Below are 18,626 nucleotides of genomic sequence, written 5' to 3'. Positions count from 1 at the left end.
AGAACAAATGTGCGTTCCTGGAGGGGCTCTCAAGCCTACTGGGGAGTCAGTTTTCAGGGTGCTAATTGCTGTAGATATGTGCATGACTGTGCCATAGCAGGCAAGATGTGATCTGTCCACACGAGATGGTGTAGGAAGTCAAAGTCAGAAAAGATAGAGCCTGCCTGAAGTCTCCCATTTGTTTTTATATTTGGGAAGTATTTTTTTTTCTTAATTTACTCACAAAATGGGATTCAGAGTTCTAATACAGTATGATGTCTTAAGAGAAAACCCATTGCCAGTATATACAGTAGTACAGTCCAGTCAGCCAAATAATTTAATTGACATTTTGCTGTTTGATTCTTCAACAGATGAAATGCACGATTTGACCTGCCAAGTGGTACAAATGACTGGAATAGGAGAAGTGGATTTTCTGACGTTTGATCCGATAGCTAAAATGGCAAAAACTGTTAAATATGACGTACAAGCTGTAGCTATCATCGTAGTAGTCTTGAAGCTTCTCTTCCTATTGGATGATAATTTAGAATGGTAAGTATGTATTGGAGCTGGAGCGATAGCACAGCGAGTAGGGCGTTTGCCTTGTACGCAGCCGACATGGTAGGCCCAGGTTCGATTCCTCCACCCCCTCAGAGAGCCCAGCAAGCTACTGAGCGTATGTCGCCCACATGGCAAAGCCTGGCAAGCTCCCCGTGACATATTTGATTTGCCAAATACAGTAACAACAAGTCTCACAATGGAGATGTTACTGGGCCCGCTTGAGCAAATCAATGAACAATGGAAGGACAGTGCTACAGTGCTAAGTATATATTGATTTCTTAAGGAAAATATTCTATTGTTTGGGGGTCAGAGAGATAGTACAAGGTTTAAGGTTTGCCCTGCACGAGCCAACCTGGGTTCAATCCCTGGCACTACATAAGGTCCCCCGAGAGCCACGAGGAGTAAACCTTGAGCACCACTGGGTATGGCCAACACCCTCCTCTCAAATCATATTGTTTTTAACCTAATTACTGAAAGTAAAGGGATCTGTCTATCTCAGTAGAAAATCCAGGCTCTCTAGTTACAGAACACTAATAGCAACAAAACAGTCCTTGTCTTCTTACATATTTTGAGTCAGATACAGAGTTCATTCTTCCTTAGTAAGTTGTTTGTGTCATGTTTTGTTCCTCTTTTCAGATAGACACACACAGGTTTGTTTTTGCTCCACTAATTCAGGAGTTGTTTGTTGTTTAGTTTTGTCGGTTTTGAGACCACACCTGGAGGCATTTGAGGTCCTCCTGACAATGCTTTGTGGTCTCTGTAGTGACAGGAATGAAACCAGGGTCTGCAGCCTGCAAAGTCTGTGCTCCAGCTCTCTGATTCCTCTCCCAAGCTCAACCACTCAGGAGCTGTCATTCCTCGGAAACAAATTATAGAGAATCAGCACGCAACTTGTATGCTGTTAGGATCCTGTTGCTTAAGTGTTTTTCACAGACTATTTTGTAAAACAAAGGAATATTCAAAATGTTATCTCTTCCGAATTTGTACGGAATGGCAGTCATTTATTCTTCCCTGTTCCACTGGTTGTTTCTTCATTAAAATTTGGCATCAATAGACTTTTAGGAAAATTCAAAATTTGGAGGTCAAAGAGGTAGTATAGCAGGTAGGGTCTTACCTTGCACACATCTGACCCAGCTTCAATCCCTGGCACCCCAGATGGTCACCGGAGCACCGCCAGGAGTGATTCCTGAGTGCAGAAAAATCAAAAGTTTTACTCTTTCTTTTTTGCTTCAAATGATTTATTATTTTATGTATCATTTGTCACATCAGTTTTAATGTTTTCACCTTAAGATAATGATTTTTTTTTATGTAGGAGTACTGCTATTTATTCAGCCACTGATTAGGCTGATTTAATTGTGCATGACCTCCACAAAAATTTTACTCTTTAAATTATTTCTAAATTAACCAGTTTATTGTTATCTCCAGGTCCTTGTCTAATACTGCTGAGAAGTATAATGAAAAGAATAAAGAAGGTACTTAATTCTTTTAAAATCAGTTTCAAAGTGATTGTAAATGATGGGTTCAAAGGTCTGATAAATGTAGGAAAGACATGAAAATATATAAGTGCACATGCATGTAAATATAGAAATAATGTGTGTATAAATCATGCCTTGCATTGGGTTTGCTCCATATCGATATGATTCTGCTGCCCTACTCAGTGACTCACTGCTGTTTGCAGGGATTAGCTGTTCTCTGATTCCTGGCTTCTACCCATTACTCACTCTAGAGCTTGACCTGACTGGGAAGTTTTGTGACTATACCTTAAATCTTTGCTCATGCTGGTCCCTCTACCTGAAATTCTCTTTCCACCTTGTCCTTTACCTATTTTAATCCTTGGCACGTCTGTCTTAGGTGTTCAGCATGCAACACAAAAATACCCTCTTCTACCTTCTTTTCATACCTGCTCCCTACCTTGCCTCTTACCCAGTCAAACTGGTCACTCCTGCCACAACCAAACTCATATTAAGTGTTTAGCATGTGGAGCATAAATAACGGACTAAGCATATCATCCCTACTAGCTTGTAAGTGTTTGTAAGGTGCCTAGAAAACTTCCTGGTAGATATATATTAAGTAGCACATAAAGTGTCCAGACAGACAGGTAGATGGTAAGGGTGTAGAGGGAGAGACATTATCTTTCTTACTTAAAAAATTTCTCTTCGATAAAATAAAATAAAGGGGAAAAAAAAAGAAATTTTCACCCTTTGGACAAAACGAATGAATCTTGAGGTAACTGTAATAAGTGAAATAAAACTACAGCTGTCCTCCCGTTGCTCATCGATTTGCTCGAGCAGGCCCAGTAAGTCTCCATTTTTTTGAGACTTGTTACTGTGTTTGGCATACTGAATACGTATTTCATCATGTATTTGCCATGCAAGATACTCTCAGTATCTTGTCGGGCTTTCTGAGAAGGGCGCAGGAATCGAACCCGGCTGGGCTGGACTGGCCCGCAAGGCAAAGGCCCTACCACTGTGCTATTGCTCCAGCCCAAATGTGTGAATTTCACTTCATACTACAAGTGAAATAAAGGAGTACAAATAATTACTGGATTGTTTAATTTATAAACAAATATTAATGCCTCAAGCAAAAGTTTAAACTATATCTCTGAAATTCTATAATGTTGTAAGCTAATAATAAACCACAAAAAGTAAAGTAGAAAAACTAAAAAAAAAAAAAAAATTTTCTCTTCGGTGCCAAGTGTGACGATTGCTCTATAAGCTCCTTAATACAATGTGACAGGTACATGGATTCCTAAGTTCATTTCCAGTTTCTGAAAGTGTTCCCACTGGGTTTCATGTTTACCTACTATTTTTCCATTTCAGCTTCCTTGAGGTATTTAGGTATATATTAGATTATAAGATATTTAAGGGGCACACAGTAGTGATTTGATTCCGTCCTATCGACTATGAAAGATTTCCTGCCGCCTGGTAAATACAGCCACACCTCACATATTTACCTTTTTGGTATCTTCCTGTTGGCCTCTGCATGGAGCTAACGACTGAACAAGATGCCCCTTAATGTCCCTTCTCAGATAGGGCTGTAAAAGACTGTCTAGATACTGAGAGAATAGGGGTGGCACTGCTGTGACATCCCCGCTACCACACACTCCTTCTGCACCCTGCTATTCACCACCTCTTGCCTCCCAACTTCATTGATGAGGAGCTAACTTGTACTTGTGGTTTAGAAGAGTTGGGATTGACCTTATGCTTTATTAATAGTTATAGTTTTCCCCTTTCTAGCTCTTTTGGTACTGTCTCCTCTGTATGAACTACAAGGCCCTAAAAGGTTAGATGATATTTGTAGTAAACAACTGAAAAGATGTTTTTCTGAAAAGATTTTCAGGTAGATATTGAAGAAGATTCTCTTCGTCGGGGTTAATTAAAATTTTGCCTCTCATCTCATCCTTCTCTTGGCTCAGCTTGCTCCTGACACTCCCTACCCGCCCCCATTCTCTTTTTCGCTTTTCCATCTCATTTTTTCCTCCCTACTCTTCTCATCTCATATGGTTTAAAAAAAGAGTAAAGATTTATCTTTATATTTGACTCCATTCCGCTGTGTTGTTCTAAAGGATCTTGAATACACACTCATGACAACTGCCAAATGCAGTCTCCTTTCCTATACCTAGATTCACTAGATTAGGATTTAGATCAAGATCAGGAAGAACAGATATAGGAGCCAATAAGCCTAGAAATTTGGGATTAGCTATTATAGTGCTACTTCATGGAGTTGTCATTTGTTACTGATTTATGAATTCTCAGGCATTGTTTGTACAATGTGCAAGGCATTGCTGGGTATGGATTGGGAGGAAAAGAGCTAATTACGTAGTGTCAAACAAAATATGTAAAATATCTCTTCTGTTCTCTAGGAAGCAGTAGTCAAATCTAGGAGAAACATAAATACATAGATAGATATGTGCGTGTTTGTACACAATTTAAATATGGTATAATAAGGCCACAATATAGGTGAAATTCAGAGGTGTGGCTGGTAGTTAGGAATCATAGTAGAGTATAGAGATAGTGACTCCATCCATAATTCCTAAGAGCTATTATAGAAATCTTTAAATATGTCAGTGGGTGACGACTCAAGTCGTCACTCTATGCTGTTATAATGTGACTTTATTTGATAATTGTGGATTTCATTTCTTTTAGATAAGCCATGGTTTAATTTCAGAAAATGGTATCAAGTTATGAAGAAATCTATTGATGAGAAGAAACAAAAATGGGAAGAAGCTCGGGCAAAGTATGTTATCTTTCCTAGTTTCATATTTACTTACTTTTTTCTAAGTCTGTTACTTATATTTGATAGCTGAAGTTTTTCGGCCTAGACTTCTCAACTTTATGACATTTTCCCTAGAAGTATTAGTCTCTACATTCTAATTATTGTTAACTAAACTTTAGATTTTGTTGGATTTTTACCAAATAAAATTAGTGTTTCCATTAATGTCCACTTTCTGCTTCAGGTTCGAGTTTGGTCTACCACATTATACTTAGAGTAAATTAACTTTTTACTGTATGTCTGTGTCTTACCTGCCTTTCTGTTTCTAACACATCTTCCTCTTCCCCTTCTTCAAGCCGATAATTTCTTATGATTTCTAATATTATCAGTATTAGAAATGTCAGCCTATGGAATACTTCCCTGAAATAAAGATCCTATGAAAATCAAAACAAAGGAAAGCAGAGTGTATGTTTAGTTCAGTCACTGTCACTGTTTGATTTTGAACCCTCAGTCTGCCAGAAGTCCATGGTGCAGAAGCTTTAGAGACAAACACTGATTTGGTGCGTAATGATGAAGAGGTAGGAAGTGAAATTCCTCAGGGAACCAGGGTTTTCATCTTCCTTGTTGAAGAAGAAATTCCTCTTTAGTCATTGGGTCTCTGTGAGAAGATTAGCAGCAGAACAGAATTTTTGTTTTGTTTTGTTTTTGATGTTTCTTTTCTTTTTTAAAAAAAAAAATTTATTAGTGAAACACCATGAGGTACAGTTGTAGACTTACAATTTTTTGTGCTTGGGTTTTAGTTATGCAATGATCAAGTACCCATCCCTCTACCAGTGCCCATTTTCTACCACCTCAGATCCCAGTATCCCTCCCACCCCCCATTCCCCCCGTTCCATCCTGCCTCTGTGGCAGGACATTCCCTTTTGTTCTCTCTCTCCTTTTGGGTGCTGTGGTTTTCAAAAGAGGCATTGAGTAGCAATCATGTTTGGTCTATAGTCTACTTTCAGCATGCTTCTCCCATCCTGGGAGGATCCTCCCAACACCCTTTATTTGGTGCTCCCTTCTCTATCTGAGCTGCCTTTTCCCCTAGCATGTGCGGCTGGCCTCCAAGCCATGGAGTGAACCTCCTGATACTTATCTCTCTCAGATATTCTTGGATATTAGTCTCCGATTTTGTTACTTTATGTTCCCCAGATGAATGCAATCTTTCTATGTCTGTCCCTCTTTCTGACTCATTTCACTTAGCATGATACTTTCCATGTAGTGCCACTTGTATGTAAATTTCATGACTTCATCTTTTCTAACAGCTACATAGTACTCCGTTGTGTAGTTGTACCAGAGTTTCCTTAACCAGTCATCTGTTCTTGGGCACTCAGTTTTTTTCCAGATTCTGGCTATTGTAAACAGTGCTGCAATGAACAAACAAGTGCAGATGTCACTTCGACTATACTTTTTTGCCTCTCTGGGATATATTCCCAGGAGTGGTATTCCTGGGTCAAATGGGAGCTCAATTTCTAATTTTTTGAGAATCGTCCATACTGTTTTCCAAAAGGGCTGAACCAGTCAGCATTCCCACCAGTAGTGAAAGAGGTTCCCTTTCTCGCCACATCCACGCCAGCACCGGTTGCTTTTGCAAAACAGAAGTTTTAATAGAAATAAACTCCTAAGACTGACTTTGGAAATTGTCCTTTGGTCCTGCCTTTGTACAGTGCAGCTGGGGTTGTTCTGGCTGACACTGAAGGCTCAGTCCCCTGCCATCCTACTCAGGCATCTCAGTGGTGATTGGGGATGTACCAGCTTACTTTAAGCAAAGCTCTTGGAGCCCAAATTCACATTGCACTGTTCTGCACTCCTACAGCTCTCTAACATTCATCTACTTCAGGGAGAATCTAATGATCAACAAAAGTATGTCTAGTTTCAGAATGGCATTTTCCAGGGAACACCAAAGCCAGCGGAGGGTTTTATCCAAGATCCATTATTAGGATCCTGCTTCAGAGAGTGTGTGTCATCTTTGATGAGGAGAACATTTGTAAATTGGTGCTGGCTAGTGCTTGAGCAGGAAGCCTCAGTGCCTTTTTCACTCCACCCTACCCAGTTTTTGACATACACTTACAGTTTTCTCCATATCCTTCTGGGCATTATCTTCTCTGATGCCAAGTGCAAATTACTACGGCATTTCCCCTCCTCCTTTGGGGTGTGGCAGGGGCACATCCAGTGAATGCTCAGCACTTACTCCTGGCTCTGTGCTCAGGATTCACTCCTGGCCAGGCTCGGGGACCACGTGTGGTGTCAGAGATTGGACAGCCACAGTGAAATAATATACACTAATTGATTGTTGGCTCTACACAAAACCTGTCTCTCTAGCTTTCCCTGGGCCAAGAGAAGTTGAGTCAGTACAGAGATTGACATGTGCCAGAATCCAGATCTTTCCTTCTCATTCCTGGCAGGGATGTCCAGGCATCGAGTGGTAGAAGACTGGTACTTGTTCACTCTATATGAGCTGTTAGGAAGCATCACCAGATTAATCCTCAGCAAAAGGGCTGTTGGCCAGAAGGGAAGAAGAGACAGTTATTTTTTAGATCGCTTCATTTTATGAGAATTAGCAGCAGGAGAGTTTGACAGTCAGGAAAACTCTGCATTTTTGTATAGTAGCTTTTCATCTTGAAGAAGAGCATATATTGTCTTGTTCACCTATAAGACCACCCTACTTTCCTTCCTTCCTTCCTCCTTGTTCTCTTCTTCCTTTCTTAAGCTCTACAGACATGTGTCAATAAGTAAATCCTTCAAAGCCAGAACTTTTGATTGCTTTAGACAAACTCTGAAAGGTGTTTGGGTCCATTTCATCACCTGCTTCAGCTACTTCTCTTCCCTGTATAGGTACCTGTGGAAAAGCAAAAAGCCACTCTACCACTCATCCATTGACAAATCTGTAGTGTATAAAAGAAGAGGTGAGTTGCATTTTCTCGTTTATGCCAAGTCATATCACACTAGTAGGAAAGCTAAATACCTTCACATAAAAAGAAAATGCATACGTATTTTTGTTTGTTTACTTCTTTTGTAAATGTTCCAATGCACATCCAAAGAAAAATATCCTCTGCAAGAAATTTCCAAAGGCATCTATCCATTTATTTCAGGAACAGGCCACGATTTGAAATAGAGTGTAAGTTCCCAAATCTAAAACCCTGTATTTGTATAATTTTCAGAAGTCTTTAGAGAATTGCCATTAGGCTGTCTTGTTCATTTTTTATTTCAATAGTGGTCAAATATACAAAAACAAATTTTATGATTTTAACCTTAACATTGCCCTTCTACATTAGCAAAGTGCGTTTGTCAGAACTGAGAGGCCACCTTTGATCGTCAGGTAAGCTCCACACTTTCTTTGTGCTTTAACGCTAGTTGTGTGTCTGTTTTTTCTTTTCTTTCGTCCTCCAACTCCAGAAATGGTGGAGCATCTACAAAAACAGTTTAGCACTTTGATTGGTTCAACACCAACTACAGAAAAGAAAAGCCCTTCAAGTTTTCAGTTCAACTGGATAGACGAAGACCCCGGCAGAACTTGTTTCCATGGACATAGCCTCCAGGGCCTCCTGAAGAAGAAAGGCCAGTCACTGACAGCCAAGAATTCACTCTACTGGCTTAGTACACAGAAATTCTGTAAAAGGTAGGTGATGCCTTTAGAAATCAAAGGATTAAAAAACATGATGAAATTTCCAGTTTGGCCTGAAGTAGTAAGTATGCCTTTCTCATTAGAAGAAAGACATCATATAATTTAAAGAGGTTGACTATAATAAGAGCCAAAGAGGTGGGTTTTTTCTTTTGTTTTGTTTTGAGAATTAGAAGATAATGAGCTTATTAACGAGAAAATCAGAATTCTGTATTGAGTTCTATTTAAAGGGTTTAGGAATGGAGGTAGTAACTAACCTGACTGATCATCTCAGTGTGACAAATCCTCATTCTGTACACCTTAAGCTTACGTGGTGCATGTCAAGATTTCTAAGTTGAACGGGGAATACAGTTTTAAAGGATAAAGACTTTCAGAATGCGACTTTATGGTTTTTACACTAATCACATTCCTGGATTGACAGAGAAGTTGTCTCAAGGCGGTTTCCCACAGTAGCTGGGATCCTGCTAATGGGATGGCTCTTCAGATCACAGTGCTGTTACTTACTGTTCCCGGAAGCTTATTCCTAGCCCTGTGGCCCCAAGAGTGAAAGAAGGAGTGATCCTGTTCCTGCTCCTCTCTTCTTAAAACCTCCAGTATTCCCGTCTCACTCAGAGCGAGTTCAAAGACCCCAGGAAATCTATAAGTCCCTGCTATTCACTCACCTCCCTTGCCATTGTACCGTTTTGCTTCTTTTCTTTTTCCTTTTCTTTTTTTGGTTTTATTTTTAGGCCTCGCCAGGTGATGCTCAGGGTTTGCTCCTGGCACGTCTCAGGGGACTGTGTACAGTGCCTGGGATGAAACAGGGCAGTTTTGTACGAAGCAAGCACCCTCCCAGCCATACCATCTCTCAAGCCATCTTTCAAGCTCACTGCCCCTCCTCACATTGCCCTTCTAGCTGTCCTTGAACTTGTCAAATGGCACTTTCCGCCAAATCTTCTGCATATGTGGTGCCGTCAACCTGGAATGTTCTCCCTTTTCATCCACCCGGACTCAGCTCTTTTCCGGTCTTTGCTCACACTTTACCTCCTCTGAGAGACCTTTCATTACTCTGCTCTGTAAAAACACAGCGCCCAGCACTTCATCACTCTCTGTCACCTTGTTTCCTTTTTCCTTATAGCTTTTGTCATTATTGACAATATTATGACAAATTCTCTTCATAGCTGAAGATTTATTTTCTTAAAGATCCAGACATTTTATTATTGTACATGTTTTAATTTTAATTTATTATATGTAAATTAAAATAATTAACTTGAATAGTTTGGGATAGACATCTTTGAAACTGAGCAATTGGGCTGGATAGTACAGTGGATAAGGCACTTGCTTTGCATACTGGTGACCCCGGTTTGATGCCCAACACCGTATCTCGTCCCCTGAGCCCTGCCTGGAATAATCCCTGACCAGAGAGCCAGGAGTAAGCCCTGAGCACTGCCAGGTGTGGTCCAAAGACTAAAACAAACAAAAACTGAGTCATGCATTATTTGATTATCATAAATAGCATATTTAGCATAGCTTTTAGTCCGACGATTACATTATTACGAAGCGTCCATTTTAGGGGAGGAGATGTGGTTTGGGCTACCCCTGATGGTACTCGAGGACTACATGAGGTACCAGGGATTGAACATGGGGGTCAGCCATGTGCCAAGCAAGCGCCTGACTCACTGTACTATGTCTCTGATTGTGACAATTAAAGATACTGTTAGGTAAAACAAGCCTAAAGAGAAACCAGCATTTTGTGACACGTTCCGGGTAGAAGGGAACATTTCAGGTGTCTTTCACCTGTGGAGCTAGCACCTGTGTTATGAATGGACTTCTGTAATGTGCGTTATTTTTCTCTGTGTCCAGTCAGATGCTGGCACCTCCCTCATTTGTCAGGTGGATGCCATGTCGATGTGCTGTCTCGATGTCTCGCAGAGGCATACTCTCAGGCCCCCTCCCACTTTGCTTCTTCTCATGATTAGGAATTTGGAAATCAGACAGTTCAGGCTCCTAGCATGCCTGCAGGCAGACTATTCAGACTCTGAGTGGGGGGCTGAGGTTCTGTCGGAGAAAGGTGGATGTTTGTCACGGGCTTGTTGGCTTCTTGTTGGTTGGCAGATGCCTTTTTGCGGGGAGATCATTTTGGTGCACAGAGTTAGAGGACCTCTGAAACCCCATCTGTTTTACAGCCTAGCCTTGTGGACCACCAGGGGGAAATTTCTCTAGTCCTTTTGTCTTTGACTAAGCCAAGGTCTATGGCTCACTGCCTTACAACTGCAGCACTAAGTCTGTGAAGAATATCCACGATCCTGGCTGTGCCTTTGGAAAGCACAGAGGTGTGAGCTCAGTATCTGACTGACTCAAGACCAACTCTGTAGACAGACAAGGCAGAAGAGTACCAGCAATCATGAACAACTTTAAAGGGTCTATCTCACAGTGATTCAAAAAAAGTTAAAAATTAATTAATTAAAATTTACATTTTAAAAAAAGAGTGCCAGCAAGCACTTCCCATCCTACCAGATGTCTGCAAGTACTCCTCACAGGCTAGGGCCATGACAATTTCTGTTCCTCCTTCAAGGTATAATACTGAAATCTGAGGGGCTGGAGAGATGATAACAGCAGACACAGTGCCTTATTTGCATGCAGCTGCTCTGGGTTCTGTCCCCGGCATCACATATGGTCCCCTGAGCATCACTAGAGTATGCCCTGAGCACACCTAGTGTTACAAAATAATAATAATAATAATAATAATAATAATAATAATAATGCATCATCATCATCATTGTATGTTTGGATCTTTAAGAAAGTAAATCTACAAAGAGAAATTGGTTGTGTAGGACTTCCTTCTATTGGTCCAGAGCAGACAGATGTAACTTGAACACAATCTTGGTCATGCAGGCCCTGAGAGCTAAGCCAAGAAAGGCTGCAGAAATGCCGCAGGGAAGATTGTTCATCCTTCTCTGAGGCAGCTCTCTTCCTGAATTTAAAGAGCCCTCCTGTTCCTCACATTCAAAGGTGTCCCCTCTGCATGTGCTGGTCACCAACAACTCGCTCCATCCAGGATCTGTGGTCAGGCGGGGCCAAGGTGTTGGGGAGCCCTCACCTCCCCGAGCAGGCTCTGACCTCCGAGGGGAGACGTCCCCCCTTCCCATTCTCCTAGGCACGCGCCAAGGAAATAAAGGGGCTCTGTGCCTTTGGAGCAGTGGAGTTCAGTTTCTGATGTCCTTTTTGCTTCTCTATCTCTGTGAATGCAGACTCAGATGATCCCTTTTGCAAGCACCAGAATGTTCCCGTAAGTGATGTGAACCCACGTCCAGCCCCCTCTTTTCAGGCAGAGTTCTCTCCATCCACTCACATGAGCTGTGTGTGAACTCCCACAGCATCCAATTGCCACACATCTGTTCACAGTGTCAAACAGCTCAAGGGACAGGGCTCGGCACATGCTCCTCTCAATGCAGAATAACTGATGTTAACAAGTTCTTTGTATACTTGGTTTTGTTTCTCATAACTCAAGCATAGTTTTCTGGCTTATAATTACTGTGATCCTCATAAGACATTGCTGGTTCCACCGAGAAATCCTTGTTTGGTTTGTATACCTTGTCTTTCTGCCGTAGAAACAGTCCTTTATGGTCCCAGATACGAAAAACAATACTTTCACCAGTTTTTTTTCTATGGTACTACATTGGCTGGAGCGATAGCACAACCGTAGGGTGTTTGCCTTGCGCGCAGCCAGCCTAGCCGAGCCGGGTTCGATACTTCCACCCAACTCAGAGAGACCGGCAAGCTACCAAGAGTATCTCGCCCACGCGACAAAGCCTGGCAAGCTACCCATGACGTATTCAATATGCCAAACACAGTAACAATAAGTCTCAAAATGGAGATGTTACTGGGCCTGCTCGAGCAAATCGATGAACAACGGTAGGACAGTGGCAGTGACAGTGACTACACTGTCTGAAAAAAAAAATTTTCTTAAGTATAGCAGAAACTAAAAATAATTTAAAAAGCTAGGGAGAGAGCTCACAGATGTGGAGCTCTTGCTGTGCCCCAGCCTGATACCAAATGTCCTGCCCTCCAGACCATCAGGGCCCCCAGCAGGCCAGTGTGGTGGGAACCCCACACCTCCACACTCTGCTGGGAGGACCCTGTTTTTAAAAATTAGAAAAGGTGAAAATTAAAAGGATATTATACTGTCATAATTCCTGTAAAAGATTTTCTAGTCAAGTCATCAACAGTGAGACTTTTTTTGGGGGGTGGGGGGTAGGGGGTGGGGGACGGTGCAGTGCTCACTCCTGGCTCTGCACACAAGGATCACTCCTGATGGTGCTCAGGGGACCATAAGGGATGCTGGCTATTGAACCTGGGCTGGTCACACACAAGGCACCACCCTACCTGCTGTACTATCTCTCTGGCTCCAACAGTGAGACTTTTTAAAGTTTGTTGCTGATGAACAAAGAGGGTATCACCTTAGGGAATAATTAAAATAGCCTTAATAGCACTGTAGCACTGTCCTTCCGTTGTTCATCGATTTGCTCAAGCGGGCACTTTACATAAAAAACAAGAACCCTCTCAGTTAGACTTTGTGTTTGTTTTTGTTTTGGACTTACTCCCGACTCTCCCTCAGGGATCCCTCCTGAAGGTCCTGGGGGTCCCTATGGGGCGCTGGGGATGGAACCCGGCTCAGCTGTGGGTGAGGCATGCGCCTTCATGCCTGCACTGTCTCTCTGATCGGGGAAATAAAGATTTTCAACTCTTTATGCCAAATATGGGGTTAAACAATATATTTTCATTTAATTCGTGTATCTACCTGTGAGGCCCTCCCGTTGATCATTGATTTGCTTGAGCGGGCCCAGTAACGTCTTCATTGGAGACTTTTGTTGTTACTGTGTTTGGCATATCGAATACGTCACGGGGGGGCTTGCCAGGCTCTGCCGTGCGGGCGAGAGGGACAAGAGAGCCAAGAGCAGTCGCTGTCTGGGGCATAGCTGGTGGGCATCTGTGCTCCGGCGCACACTCAGCCCTGGAGGTTCTTTGGACCTGCAGTCCCATAGAAAGCAAAAGAGCAAAGTTTATCTGTGACCCGTTTACTTGTTTTAAGTATACTTTATGATAAAGTATTTTATAATGGGGGCTGGAGAGACAGTGCAGCCAGTAAGTAGGGTACCTGCCTGGCACACAGCCAAACCGGGTTTAATCTCCAGCACCCCACATGGGCCCCTGAGCACCACCAGGAGTGATTCCTGAGCACTGAGAGAGGAGCAGACCCAGAGGACAGCTGGGTATTATCCTAAAACAAAATTCTATCATGGAAAAATGTTAATATCTTTTTTTAAAAATCCCGAGAATGCATAATAAGTCCCCTTCAGTGCTGTAACAGCATAGCTCCGCTTCTCAGCTAGCTTCACCCTCCCTGCTAGTCACAGATCATTTGGAGGCAAATATCCGGCATCATGATATTTTTCAAAACAAAATCCTAATACCATTAATCATACATAGAAAATATAATGATTCTTAATGTTATTAAACATGCTTGGTCCGTGTTTAGATTTTTCCCAATTATCACATCAAAATTGTCACTAGTAGCCCCATCCAAATAAGGCCACCGCCAGTGGTGAAGATGTCCCTTAGGCATTTGAGTTTGTAAATTCCCCCTTTATCTCCTCTTTCCACTTGCAGTTTACTTGTTGAGTAATCCAGGTCATGTGTCCTGTACCATTTCCCATAGTTCAGATTTTACTGATTACAGGCTGTGATGCCATTTAAATGTTCCTCCGTCCCCTGGGTTGCGTATATCTTGGTATAAGTTACTCTGGCATTAAAGACTGGTTATTACAATCAGAGATTTAGTGGCAGAGCTTCAGCCAAATTTCATTTCTGCTGCATCAAAATAAGTAAAAACACTTTATAAACTCTTCTATCATCTGCCCAGAAAATGCTGTCAAGTCTGGCATCTGATTCTGCGTCAGGGTTGTGAATTGTTCATTTTGTCTAAAATGTGTCCAGAGGCTCCTGTGTGCTTTCTCTGTGTGCTTTGACCCTGGTAAGAAGAGGGTGGCTCCCTGGTGTGTCCTGTGTTCCTGCTGTCCTGGCCACAGATGGTATGGATATAGTTTTCTTTGTCAAATTAAGGAGTTTCAACAAATTGTTTTTTTCCCCAGCTCAAAGTATTGTTTTAGAGATGTGGTGGAAGACGGGGGGTGGAAGACTCTGGCAGTGCCAGAGTTCGAGCCCTGGGTTTCATACACACACAGCGAGCATTTGCCACGGAGCCTTGCCCCTGCCCTTAAGGGCAGGACTAGAGAGTACAGAGTGAAGGCCCTGGCTTTGCATGCAGCCAGTGTGATTCCCTGCATCGAGTGGTCTCCTGAGCACCGCTGGGAGCCATCCCAAGCACCACCGAGTATCCCAGCCCCCACCCCAAAGCACTATTTTAAAACCTGAGCATTTTTATTTGCGAAGTTATTTAGGGGCTGTGCAAGATAGAGGCATCCATTTCTCAATGGCCATTTAAAGATAACATCTTTCTTTTCCTTCCTCCTCTAGCTACTGTAAACATGTGACCACCTATGAAGAATCCAACTTTTCTCTGAGTTACCAGTTTATACTCAGCCTCTTTTCTTTCCTGCTGAGAATCAAGACCTCCTCTCTCCATGAAGAAGTGAGCTTAATTGAGAAGAGGCTTTTTAAAGCAAAATACAACAAATTAGAAAAGAAGTCATCAAGATCTGGGAAAGCAAGAAAATGTTGACGAGAATGAAATGGGGGTGGGAGGGTGCAAAGTGATAGTACAGCACGAAGAGCTTGTCTTCCATGCAGTTGACGTGCAGTTGACTGGGTTCAGTCCCCAGCACCACATATGGTCCCCTGATCCATACCAGGACTGATCCCTGAGCTCAGAGCCAGGAGTAAGCCCTAAGCACTGCCACTAGGTTTGGCCCAAAAAAACAAACAAAAGGTAAAAAATGAAGTAAGAACTTTCTTGAGAAAGTATTTTATTTATTGGAGGGAAGGGGCGGTGTGTTGTATTAATACCCGGCAGTGCTGAGAGGACCATGTGGTACTGGGGATCAAACCCAGGACAGCTCCACATGCAAAGCACGCACTCCAGCCCTTTGTGCTATTTCCCTGATCCCTTGACGAAATAAAAAACTATTTTGTTTATTTTGTTTTGGAGCCACTCCCAGGAGTGCTCAGGGCTTACTTCTCGTCTCTGTGCTCTGGGATACTCCTGGCAGGCTCGGGAAGCCATATGGGGTGCAGGGAATGAAACCAGGACCCGCCACAGGCAAGGCAAGTAAGTGCCTTATCGGCTGTACAATCGCTCCAGCCTCTTGGAAAAATATTCTAATATTGACAGTGATATCAAAGTGTATGACTTTCCAGGAAACTTTGGAAAATATCTTTACATATATATGTATATATATGAGCTTTGCTTGTAAAAATGCTTACTAGGAAACAAGTAAATTTTAAATTTGGGAGATTTTATACTTATAAATGTTCTGTGATAAAGTAAGTTATATAAAAGATATCCAAAAATGTGTACTCATTATGTTTATTCATACATCTACTTACAGAGCCACTTCAATATTCCAGACACTTGCTTAGCACTGGAGATAGAGCACTGAATGGTTCCCTTTCCTGATAGGGGATCTTCTAATTGGATAGGGACAGTTAGTCAACAAATCCATATATTGGGGGAATGAGTCCAATAAAGGAAAGGTCAGGTAAAGGAAAAGTGATAGGATTGGCCGTTGTATCAAAAGGGATTAAGGCAGTAACATTTGATCAGAGAGACCAACTTGAATGCAGTAGGGGTTTGCACACAGCCAACCCAAGGTTGAGCCCCTGAGCCCTGCAGGAGTGATTCCTGAGTGCAGAGCCAAGAGTAACCCCTGCATATCTCCAACTCTGGCTGAAAACAAACAAACAAAAAATCACTCCCAGCACCAGAAACCCACCAAGACTGTGTAGCCGGAACCTGCCAGGGGGTCCAGGAAGGGCGCACTGTTCGTGCCGTGACTGAGAGAAGAGCAGTGACGGGTGGGGTGGAAGAGGGAGTCTTCATATTATGTATTACCATAGGAAAAGTACTTTTAGGCTGCGAAAGGGATTTGACTCTTATCCCAAGGAGTCCTTGGAAACTTCTGGGCAGAATGATGTGGCCCACCTTTGGTGTAAAATGATAAAAAGCATTTCTCTGACCAGAATACGGGGGAGTGAACAAAGGCAGAGGATGCTTTAGAGATGAATGTCCTGGTTTGGGCAAATGATGGTGGGTCTAACTACAGAGACTGTAGTGGAAGCAGTCAGTCATTTGATCCCAAAATATAGTTTAAGTATGAAATAAATAAGAATTTTTCAGTGGATTGGCTATGGGTATGATCACTTTACATACCAACATTTTTTCTCCTGAGCAACTGACTGGTGTGGCCCCTCAAAAAAATAAAAATTAAATTTAAAAAGTGGATATGGAGCCAGTGTGTGTGTGTGTGTGTGTGTGTGTGTGTGTGTGTGTGATGAAGAGTGGTTATGCTTTGCAAGTTTATGCTTTGCAATTGTGTGCCCAGGTTTGATCCCTGGCATCAACTATGTTTTCCAGAGTACCACCAGGAATGAATCCTGAGTACTGAGTCTGGGCAGGTCCCTAAACACCACTGGGTGTGGGATAATAATAATAATGTAATAATAATAACAACAACAGACCTGGTACCTGAATTAAGAAGTATTTTTAGGCTGCAGTTAGCAGAATTCCTATCTTAAATGTGAAGAACGTTCTTTCCTAATGGAAATTCTAGAAGTTATTTCCAGACTTGGCCAAGGGCTCAACAGTGTTTTCACGCACCCAGACTCAGCTGTTCTCAGCACATCAGCTTTTTGTTCTTTCCCCGCCACGTCATGCTCACAGGATGGATATTACAGCGCCACGCAACCCGTTTAAAGGAGAAAGAGGCCTGTGACAGGATGCCCAACTCCCTTGCCAGAACCGCCTCACTGCAGACCCCGGCAATCCCTTCCTGCCTGGGCCCGGGACCATTACCATTTGCCCAGTATCTAGCAACAGAGGATAGGATACCTGCTGAGCAAGGTAGACCTGGGTTTTGCAACCTTTTTACACCCGTGGACTAGCCCAGCTGAAAACCACTAGGTGAGCTTATTTGGCATTCCTCCCTTCCCTAGGATTAAAGCTCTTTGAGCAAAAATAAGGTACCATTAGCAGGGAAAGATGGGGTGGGCTGTACGAGGCTGATGGGTGCTGAGTAACATCAGCGCATGTGATCTTTGTTCTTAAGTCCACAGTGTTGAGCTAAAGGAGACAAGCTATGATGCTCCCACATGGGGAAAACAGTTCCTAATATCCGTTAATCAGCGTCCAGGGAAGGACTGTGATTCTTGATTCCCACTCAGGTTTGTTCTAGTCTTGTGCAGGGACCCTGATACTATCACCAAAATATTGCTACTTTAAGTAATTACCTGAGACTTTTCCTTAGCCTCCCTCTGCTGCATAAGGGCGGAGAGCAGGGAAGAGGCAGCGATACCCCCTTCAGTCCTCAGTGTCACCCATCTCGTCATAGGTCAGTTGCTCTGGAGTAGGCATTTGTAACGTTCAGGTCCCTGTCGGGGCGTTTCTCCATTTCTCTTTCCTTCCCCAGACCTCCGCGGAAGAGTACCCCCTCCACACACATGCTGATGACAAAGGGTGCCTGTGCTGCAGCTCGAGAGGAGGGACCCCTGTCAGCAGTGCCTCTCCTCTCCCGTGGACAGAGGATGGCACTCAGCTCTGTCCTCGCTCGAGGAAGGTCCTTGAGATCACGCCCCCATGACCCTCAGCAACTGGGCCCTCATCTCTCTCTGCTGCACACACCCACACTGGTACAGGACGCTCAGTGGAGATAGATTCCCGAGCCCTATCTCTGCCTCGACACTCGCCTCAGCTATTTTAGTCACAAAGTCACACGATTATGAAAGAAGGCAGAAGTAGGTGAAGTGCCTTAAGGGTTGGACAAAGAGCTCAGTGGGGGCTGAAGGAGGAAGAGATTAACACTTCTGGAAGGCTCCAGGCAAGGGGGAGCCTTCCCCCCATCCTCCCGGAGCTGGCCCTGGCTCTCAGGCTGGCCCTGCCAGGAGCAGGAATCAAACTTAATCTTCTTTCAGGGTCAACCAATTATTTGCCTCTAAGGTGATTCGTGCTTATTCCTTTGTGTCGAGTCTTTTTTTTTTTAATGAGCAATTTTTGGGTTTT

General features: G+C 42.9%; 1 protein-coding gene across 3 annotated transcripts in view; it reads left to right on the top strand.

Moving 5' to 3' along the window:
• TAF1B (TATA-box binding protein associated factor, RNA polymerase I subunit B) overlaps positions 1-15,856 on the top strand; it is a 61,505-nt gene extending 45,649 nt beyond the window's left edge. For all 3 annotated transcript variants that reach the window (XM_056124837.1, XM_056124829.1, XM_056124843.1), the window contains 6 exons: positions 351-528; positions 1,963-2,009; positions 4,683-4,773; positions 7,627-7,697; positions 8,188-8,410; positions 14,930-15,856. In XM_056124837.1, coding sequence (XP_055980812.1) covers positions 351-528; positions 1,963-2,009; positions 4,683-4,773; positions 7,627-7,697; positions 8,188-8,410; positions 14,930-15,134 — 815 coding nt within the window. In that variant the 3' untranslated portion in view covers positions 15,135-15,856. The remainder of the gene's footprint in view (positions 1-350; positions 529-1,962; positions 2,010-4,682; positions 4,774-7,626; positions 7,698-8,187; positions 8,411-14,929) is intronic.
• The last annotated feature ends 2,770 nt before the right edge of the window (positions 15,857-18,626 follow it).

The sequence above is a fragment of the Sorex fumeus genome, unplaced genomic scaffold (genome assembly GCF_029834395.1).
Source record: "Sorex fumeus unplaced genomic scaffold, SorFum_2.1 ptg000006l, whole genome shotgun sequence".
In the NCBI taxonomy this organism is placed as follows: domain Eukaryota; kingdom Metazoa; phylum Chordata; class Mammalia; order Eulipotyphla; family Soricidae; genus Sorex; species Sorex fumeus.
This window is presented reverse-complemented; position numbering and strand designations above follow the sequence as displayed.